The sequence below is a fragment of the Dichotomopilus funicola genome (genome assembly GCF_033296635.1).
Source record: "Dichotomopilus funicola strain CBS 141.50 unplaced genomic scaffold C8A04scaffold_23, whole genome shotgun sequence".
Lineage (NCBI taxonomy): Eukaryota > Fungi > Ascomycota > Sordariomycetes > Sordariales > Chaetomiaceae > Dichotomopilus > Dichotomopilus funicola.
The window spans coordinates 214,474-223,586 of NW_026944044.1; the positions used below are offsets into that span (position 1 = coordinate 214,474).

Sequence of the window (9,113 nt, forward strand, 5' to 3'; positions counted from 1 at the left end):
CATCGATCTACTGGTTATGGTGATGTCATGTTAGGAACCCCCGGAATCGAGTTGTTTCTCCGCCAACGCCGGCCTGCGGGTTTCGTAACCTTCATGCGGACAATAATGGCGGGGGAAATCACAGAAGGCAGCAAATTGAGTAACGGCCGGAATATATAACCCGAGGTCGCTTTTAGAGTTGGATGGATCGATAAGGGGGATCGGACACTCACTCATTCCAAGGCTTAAACTCGCGGGTGCCAGGTGGAAAGGAAACCGAAGTAAACTCGGGGAAGTCATTACAAAAGTTACTGAGGCCTAACGATGGGTGCCCCCGCCTGCGACGCACCCGACGCTGGATCTATGTGCCATCAGGGCAGACTTTGTACATGAAATATAAACACCACAGCATCTAATTCCCACTCGTTCCGAGCCGTGCAGTTTGTACCAGCTTTGACCTTGAACAACCCGTGCGGCCCAACAGCAAATTCTGGCTCTTCGCCTATCTTCGCCTTGACCTTGCCGGAGGCCACAGCGCACAGCCGCGTAGTGTCAAGCTCGGCATCCAAAGCGAGAGCTTGCCCTTTTACGATGGTGTTGACACGGAAGGCTATGCCATCGTCGACAGGAATAGCAGAACTAGATGTGGCGGAGAGGAAAAGCTTGGAGTATGCGATTGCTGTTTCGTGTTTGAGGTTAGATCGGCTGGGTAAAATGATGGAGGTAGCGGGGAGCGAACGCCAAGGTAGGATAATTGGGAGAGTAAAGACAGCTGGGGACTTACCTTCTGACCCGGCAGTGGTTGTTCCCATGATGCGGCCAGGTGCAACCTCCCAGTCCTCCATCCTTGTGTGCATGTCCAAGTTGTCGTTGGGGTGTTGAAACGTTCCTGGCGCAAGGGGCGCTGGGGATGCCACCGTGCCGCCGATTGACCGGCCTTCACGTCGTCCACGCCTAGCGGCGTTCGCTAAAGCTCGGCTTGGTGGCACATACGGGGGCACGTACCCTTCCACTACGGTACAGTGCAACTTGTGGCCCCCATACAAACAATTCGCACAGCAGGGATAGCGTTTCCTCGCTTCGTCGTGGGCTGCTGCCGCCATATATATGCACCCCTTAAATGGCCCTTTACCCATCAGACACCTTTTGCAAGTCTCTCCGGGCTCGGCTTCGTCCCCAGTGATCTGGATTAACATGGCAGCGACGTCTCGGGGTTGACTCTCCTCGAATCTCTTGGCCCGGTGGTGGGTGTTATATGGGACATCTCGTTGTTTCGGGAGCTTGAGAAGGTGCTTCACCACGCTGTTCCCGGGGATTTCTGTCGTCGAGGCGACGTGTTCCTTAACGTAGGCCCACAGCTCTGCTGTTGTGTCCTTAGCTCGAAAATCTCTAGACCGACCACGTCTGACGTCGAACTGGGTTGCCGCCGCAAGATGTTGGCGCAGCCGCGGTTGAACGAGAGGGGTTTGAGAGGTCAATATATCATTTGAAACCACGATGGGAGGAGCTTGGATCAGGATCTTGCCCCCATTTCCAAGGGCGGAGGCCCTGTCCCCGCCGTAGGTGCCTTTGACAGTGAGCGTCCCATCGCGGTTGTCGTTGAACAAGGCACCCCAATGGGTCCGCTAGAAACAATGCTGTCAGTTGATGAACAGGGGACACCAAATCCAAATCTAAGAAGTAGCCTCCGTACCTCAAAATGGAAGCCCAAAAACCGGAGTTGGGAGTGCGTCATCCGGCAGTCGCGCACAGGGCACACCCATTTCATGTTGGGATACGTTGTGTCAAACTGATATCCCGCAGGAAGCAGGCATCCATAGGCGGTTATGAGATTCCCATGTTCATCTGGACCATATCAGTTAGCGTCCAGAGCGTTTTTCGGTGGGGGGGGGGGAGAGGGGTGGGTTCCTCGTAGCCCTCACCTGGCCATTTAGTATACGGCCTCCCAGGCTCTGCCTCGTACAGTCCCGTTGGGATGTTACCTGTCATAGGCGTGGTCGACCCCAAACCTGAGGGAGCTTCACTCGAAGCAGCGCTTCCTCCTGACGCTTCCTCCTTCTCATCGTCTTCAAGCTCAGCCAGCGCCTCTGCACTGTCCACGTCCATCATGTCCACATCCGCGGGGCCACCGTCTTGGGGCAAGGGTCTACGTGTCGCCCCCCAGAACCTATGTGAGCATTTAGATTGACGAAAATGGTAAAAGCAGTTCCCGCAGGAAATGATGGCGCTGCGAGCGGCGTTGTCCGCCCGAGAGGAAATCATGACGCAAGACCGGAAGGGGCCCTGACTGGTACTGCATCGCTCGCACGGCTGCGGCGCAGCCTCCCCAGTCACTTGTACGATCAGCGCCGAGATGTCCCTGGGATGGGTGTCGTTGTACGGGTGGTTGGATAGCCATGCCGTGTTCCAATCCAAGTCGCGGACTCGTGGTAACGGTAGCAGTTGCCTGACCCACCCTATAGTCGGAATGTTGGGCCCCTTGTGTTTGACAAGAAACGGTTCAAGATATCCCCAGAGGGCTGAAGGATCGCCTTCTGAAGCTGGCCCCTGCTCCACGGCAGGGACATCTGTAGATATGGGTGTATCGACATCCACGGTATTCGCTGGCAGACTGGATCCGCTGTTGTCGTGCCCATCCGGCAGCCCCTTACGATACTGGGGCGCGATGGGAAATGAGGCCGCTACGGGTGGGGGATCCAAGGGATCGGCTGGCCCCTTGGAAGCGACTATAGGACCCCCCGACTCACGTGGCGGGTCCCGTACCGAAAATGTCCCATCTTCATTGTCGTGAAATCGGACACCTCTATGCGCACGCTGCATCATGTGAGCTTGTAGTATTAACTGCGCTTTTTTAGTGAGATGACTTACATTAAAGTGTCCACCAAGTTTAATAAGCGCTGGAAAAGCCCTGCGGCACGTTCTAAGCGGGCATATCCACGGGTGGCCAGGAATCTCTGCCGAGAATTGATATCCCTCGGGAAGAAGGGCACCGTAAGTTCCTTGTAGAACCCCATTGACATCTAGATGTGTAAGTCCCCAAAGCGCGAGTGATCCTAGGGGAATAGTTGGAACCAACCTTTCCATTTCGAGTACGAATGGCCTAGAGGGACCATCTTCTCTTCCATTCCCATCTCTCCCGGATCTGCGCTAACATGCTCACGTGCTTGTATATCAGTGGGTGTGGCCGAGGGAGCCCCCTGACTTCCGACGCCATTGTTGCCAGCATGCTTCTCCTCGTCGCCTCCGCCCCTTGCACTTTCGCCCTTGCCAAGAACACCAGACAGAGTTTCGGGAGTCGGCGCGGGCGGTTCAAAATCCATGTTCTCAGTGTCAAGTGGGCCATAATCTGATCCATCCGATGACTCTGACTCCGAGTCCGAAAAGCTAGAATCTGACGCGCTCAAAGATTGGCGCTGCTCCTGAGCCGTTGGTTCCCCAACCTGGCTTGCACCAGGGCCATTGGGTTGGGGCAATGGGTACTTCGGTGGGTAAACAGGGGTCTCTTTAAAGCTAGAGGCTTTGTTGACGCCCGAGTTAGCCAGTTTTGCCTCCTCTTCTTTCCTACGACGCATAGTTTCGATACGCTTCTTGTGTACATGATCCATGCGCCCGGAGGCCCATCGTTCTGTGCACATTGTAACCCTAATTAGTTTTGACTTCCTCATGATCTCGTTTCGTTTCACCGGGTAGGGGATACTGTTGAACTTGATACCTTTCAAGGCACGGCTAGTAGCCTCACGCCTCTGCTCGTCGGTTGCATACTTCGTCTTGCGGACGCTATCGGTCGCAGGATACGTTTTCGAAGGGGTAGCGGAAAAGGGCACGGTGGGAGTGGAGGGAATCTTGGGAGGCAAGATATCGCTGACGATTCTGACTGGGGATGGCTCCGTATATGGACCACGGGAGGTCGCCGGAGTGGGGGGTTTGCTTGTAGATGGACTATGCAATGGGGTGTCCAGAGGAAGTGTCGTGTGCCCAGTCCGTTTCATAGTAAAAACTGGTCTGGGTTTGGGTTGCATGCTGGCCGCTTGGCTAACATTGCCGTTCATGGCCCCCAGGATGCGATGCTCAACTACAGAATCCACTACCTTTGATGGGCCCGGGTCCGGCTTGGGCAATTGACCGCTGGGGTCCGCCATATCGGAAGCGCTTCCCTTGCTGAAACCTAAAGCGCGGCTGTCGAGATGAACTTGGTACTTTTCTTAGCTTACGTTCCCTAGGTAAATAATCGCGTTGCGCGCTCATATAGCGTGAACTCGTTTTGTCCAGCATTTCGAACTTAACGCGTTTTAGGTATGTGCACGTACCTAAGTCATGAACTGTAATTCACTGTGCGATGATTAGAGCCAATTATAATCCTCTAAAGTACGCCAGAGATCGACCGGTTGGTGCATTATCATTCGGACATAAGTCAAAGACTCCAGAATGGCAATTTAAGGTGATTTGGCAAAGGGGACGAACAAATTGCCCAAACGCGAGGTCGCTCCATGTACAGCTGGGAGTGGGGCCGATTAGTGGTACGTGCGCCAAGATACAAAGGGACGACCCAATACACACATGTATGTGCCTTCCTCCTGTTGGGCACAACGATACCTATTGTACAAAGTACCTCTGTGTATGTACAGACGACACAGTAGTATATGAATTGCCAAGTGTTAATTCACACTTTGTACATACCATGTCCCATTTTACATTTAACAGGGATATGACCGATGAATCCCATCCAACAGCGTCTCAAGGGTCATCTCAGAATCTCAAAAGACGTCTGTCAGTTGTCAGTTCAACTTGTCACCGCTTGAAGTCAACCTGATTCCAAATTCTGAAAGCTCCCCCACTCCACCCATGACTCTAACAATGCCTGAGAAACTCGCTACTCAAGACGAAGGCGTTTCCGCGCTTCTCGCATTTGTGTTTTCCGGCGCGATTGGGTCACCCGAGGGAAAAGGGGTAAGCTATGCCCTAGCTGAAGCTACGGCAACCTCCTTCTCCTGGGTCGCGGCGTTAGAAGACATGGATGGGCCCCCCGTCCCTATCGATCGGTACCTCATCACGTTCAACAGGCTACACAGGGAGATCCTTGCCCCAAAACCCATCGTGCTCTCGAATAGAGAACTTGCAGATGCTGTGCTCGCAGCAACAGGCCAACATTTGGCCTCATCAGCCCGGTTCACAGACGGCGCGCTGAGCATCTCGTACAAAATCACTGTCCAAGAGCACTCAGACATCGCGTACATACTTCAGCTGTGCCACCATGGCCGGGTCGCCTCCATGGACTCACTAATAAGGCTGATCTCGACGACGGCTAGCCCTCAGATCTTGCTGGTGCCGGCGGTATATCCAATCCCCGGTGAGATGGAGCGACAAGAAATGTCTGGGATGGGCAGGCAAATCACGCAATTCATCCCAGGGGTCATCGCCTCATCAGTCTACCCGCAGTTGTCGCACAAGGAAAAGCTCGTCTTTGTGCAAAAAAATGGCCCGAGCATTCCAAGCATGTTGGAAACTCAAGCTTCCAAGGCCTTGTCTCATCGGCGAGGTGAATGCCTCTCAGGCCGAGGACGGCAAAATCACTCTTCAGATCGGACCGGATCGGCACCACGGGCTGGGCGGCCCCTTCAGTTCCGTACGCGAGTATCTTGGAGCGTACATCAGGTCCTCGCTCGACGCCCTCAAAAAGCAACAAGGGATCGAAGAATACAAAGCCCAGTTTCTCAACCGCACCGAGGCCTTTCTCAACACCCGTCTCGACACCGCCATCCCCAGCATCGTGGAAGACATCCCCGTCGTAGCAACCCACGCAGACATGGGCCCGCACAACGTCATTGTATCGGAGCACATGACTACTGACATCCGAGCTATCATCGACTGGGAGTTTTGTGTCCAGCGCGCCCTACGCCTCGCAGCATCGCATCATCGAAATGCTGTTTCGCAAACCTGCCGACAACGGCTTCGGCGCGGAATACGAGGGCGCGTCCGAGCTCCGGGCGGCGTTCTGGGGTGCGATTCCGGATTGGGAACGGTGGAACCAGAGCGAGGCGACGCGGGTGTTTCTGGAGTGGTTCAGGTTTGGCCTTTTCATGAAACCGGAGTGGAGGCCGAGTGATTTGACTGGGGAGGAGAAAGGTGATTTTTGGCGAGAGAATATCCGGGCTGTTGAGGATATCCTGACCAAGTATTCGATCGGTGATGGAGCTCAGCGGAGTGACTGATGCCTGACACCGGCACAGATTTCAAAACGTACCTACTTAGCTGCCTTGGGGCTCTTTCAACTCTCTCCGTTGCTGATTTCAGAGTAAACTGCAGCAGTTCGAGGCCATGGGCAGTGAAGAGATCCCCTAGAGGGCAAATTCCGGGCCATGCATTTCACGATCTTGCTGGGGGCCAATTTGGCGTAATACATCCTCTAGTCATGCCCGCCCTTCTTTGCTGTCATCCATTCCCTTCCCGATCTTCCTCCACTCGAACCGCTCCCACCGCACCCCTTGTTTGCCACCGTTTTTACCACCGCCGTTAACCTCGATGTCAAAGGAAAAGGTGACCTGCCCCGAGGCACTGGTTCTGCTCCGCTGCCGCTGTAGCCAGTGAGGACCTCGACGACGTAGAGGCTGTCCGCGCTAGTTGCACTGCAGAGATGGAAAGACTTCAACTGACTCTACTGGGCATAATTGGATGCTCATCAAGGCCGGTAATGCGTGGGGCTGCGAGGCAATTGCCGTGTACATTGAGCCCAACTGCTAAACTTTGGGGTTGACCTGCCGATCGTTATCCATATCTTCATCTAAAAGGACTGATTTTTGTCCACGTCTTAGGGCCAGGGACTGAGGGGCTTGTGTAGACTCTTGCCGTCCGTGTTAGATTCTTGCCCTTCGACGTCGGTCGATGTTGTCGATTCCTTGATGGCGCAAGATGCTGGATGCGAACTCCGTCGTCTCATGCCTTGAAAAAATGAAGGTCTAGGAAGGTATCGTAATTAATACATCGAGCCCAGCAGACGGCGAAGTGTCTTTATGACGCTTTCTTCCGAGGCTTGGCTCCTCATTCATTTCAGAAGAAATCTGCTTGGTGCTCGTTGTAGTGGTTTATCTAGGTACGGAGACTGATTCATTGGCTGCATATGCTGCAGTAGTCATGGTATAACGGAACCATATATGTACCTGTTACATGTTGTAGGGAATGTATGTTCGTGTGTGTTCTAGAAGATAATTTAGGTAGGCTCGGACCTTAGGTGACAGAGCCCCAGAGCAGGTTGAAATCCTAGCACCCGCTGATACACTCGGATGTCTTGGTTGACACTGTTACAATATCTGCCATATTATCCTTCTATCGTCCCCGTCGGTTGTTAGAGACGCCGGTAGAAGTTAGAACGAGTAATGAGTCATCTCTAAGTTTGACCCTTATGATTCAATTAAAGATTGAGCGCCGTAGTAAGTAAGGGATGAAAAACTTGTCGATTGTCTTGCATTTTCGCCAACCCAAAACACCGAAAGTCCCATGATAATATAGCCCATCTAAAACCCAATAGTAACTGCCCACCAAGCTTGCCCTTCTATCCAAAATTACATGTACAAACTCCCAAGACGTTCTTGCTTGCCAGACTGTCTTGGACAAATTTTAATATCGAGACTCCCCATAGGAAACCATCCCCATCCAAGCGACGTTCTAAGCTAGCTACCAGCCACCCGATCTCACAACCAGACCACACGTCCAGCACATGCTGCTCGCTGCTTGCCCTGACCCCCGAAGCCGACGGAAGGACCCATAGTGCCGTGCCGTTCTCGTTGTCGATCTATCGTTGCCACGCCGCCTGTAGGTGGAAGTTCGAACCAGGCGGCGAGATGGGAGATTGCGGCGGCGGCGGGCTTCAATCAAGAGGCCGCCCTTTTCGCCCGCCTTCTTGACGGCTTTGCAAGGGTCCATCCGTCTTCGGTCCCGGCCGTCGATGGGGGACAGGGGCGGGAGCAGGAGCAGGGGCGGCTGCGGCAAGCCTCCTGAGGCCGTCGTCCCAGGAGGTACACTCAGCAGCCATGTGCTGGCGAAGATCCTCCAGACTCTCCGGATGCACGGTGAGCACGGTCCGCGACCCTGTGAAGACGCACAGAGCCGTGATGGGTACCGCCCAGACGCTCTGGATGTACACCCAGCTGGAGTTATTCTTGGGCATGGTCTGTCCCGGTTGGAGACGAAGAAACGGGCGGGTGTCGTCGGCCCGCTCAGTCCCCACGAACGATCGGAAGTCGACCTGGCGTTTGCTTTGATGCTGTCTTTGGCACCAGGGCGGCCTCCGACCGTTTCGCTCCCAGCTGTATGCTGAGACCGGGGTGATCAACACGTGGGTTGAGTCCTCCGAGAGCCGCTTAAGGACGATCACTGGGTCTGAGCACAATCAGTTAGGACTTTACTCAAGCAGCAATTGGTGCCGGGGCAGACATGAAGTACTTACGACCGGTAGCACGCCAAGGAATGTATCCTGCGCGATTCCCTTTATTCCCCTGCCGAGAGATGAGCTCTTCGAAGTCCTTCGAGCTCATGTTCTCGCTTTGGGCTGAACAGGTATCATGGTTAGTCAAGACAACGCGGGCTAGACCAAGATATGCTAACGCCACTCACTGAGAAACGCGATGTCGCCTTCGAGCCACTGAGGGCAGGCACCGGGAGGGGATGGTCGCGACGTGGATGCTTGTCCTGCCATGGCTATTGTGGACAGGACAAGCGCGGGCGAGGGGAGGGAGGGGGGAGGGGGGGCGCCGGTGGAGGGCGAGGCAAAGGGAGGGAGAAGCGAAGGGAGGGAGAGGAGCTCTAACTCAGACGATTAGGACTGAGATTGGAACTGGGTTGATGGATGGATACTGAATAGGGCCTATGAAGACGGCGAGAGGGCAGCGTATTTATACAGGAGGAGGAAAACCTTATAGCGATGGGCATGCGAACCTTTCCTTATATTCTCACCCGCCACGGGGAATCCAGAGGAAGCAGTCACCGGTATAAGGTTCAGCAAGCGCGACCCCCTTGCGGTCGATCATTTTCTAGAACGCAGGAACGACGGATCTAGCTCATGCTAACCTTAGGTAGGTATGAACGTCAGGTTACAGTTTAAGATGTGAGTTATGCATGTCTTCAGAACCAGCTAGAAACAG

The 9,113-nt window shown here is 54.2% G+C and overlaps 3 protein-coding genes across 3 annotated transcripts; 1 reads left to right on the plus strand and 2 right to left on the minus strand.

Moving 5' to 3' along the window:
• Window positions 1-350: 350 nt before the first annotated feature.
• C8A04DRAFT_11366 (uncharacterized protein) lies at window positions 351-3,968 on the minus strand (the record flags this gene model as incomplete). The annotated part of the gene is made up of 10 exons (XM_062776942.1): window positions 351-758; window positions 897-946; window positions 1,112-1,604; window positions 1,673-1,824; window positions 1,902-2,582; window positions 2,631-2,793; window positions 2,848-2,999; window positions 3,056-3,206; window positions 3,255-3,604; window positions 3,692-3,968. The coding sequence occupies 10 exons, from the start codon at window positions 3,966-3,968 to the stop codon at window positions 351-353; spliced, it is 2,877 nt and encodes a 958-aa protein (XP_062637917.1).
• A 195-nt stretch (window positions 3,969-4,163) lies between these two features.
• C8A04DRAFT_36543 (uncharacterized protein) lies at window positions 4,164-6,188 on the plus strand (the record flags this gene model as incomplete). The annotated part of the gene is made up of 4 exons (XM_062783560.1): window positions 4,164-4,172; window positions 4,843-5,442; window positions 5,489-5,803; window positions 5,835-6,188. The coding sequence occupies 4 exons, from the start codon at window positions 4,164-4,166 to the stop codon at window positions 6,186-6,188; spliced, it is 1,278 nt and encodes a 425-aa protein (XP_062637918.1).
• A 1,652-nt stretch (window positions 6,189-7,840) lies between these two features.
• Window positions 7,841-8,668, minus strand: C8A04DRAFT_27735 (uncharacterized protein; the record flags this gene model as incomplete). Its single annotated transcript, XM_062780393.1, has 3 exons — window positions 7,841-8,352; window positions 8,420-8,521; window positions 8,587-8,668. The coding sequence occupies 3 exons, from the start codon at window positions 8,666-8,668 to the stop codon at window positions 7,841-7,843; spliced, it is 696 nt and encodes a 231-aa protein (XP_062637919.1).
• Window positions 8,669-9,113: the final 445 nt, after the last annotated feature.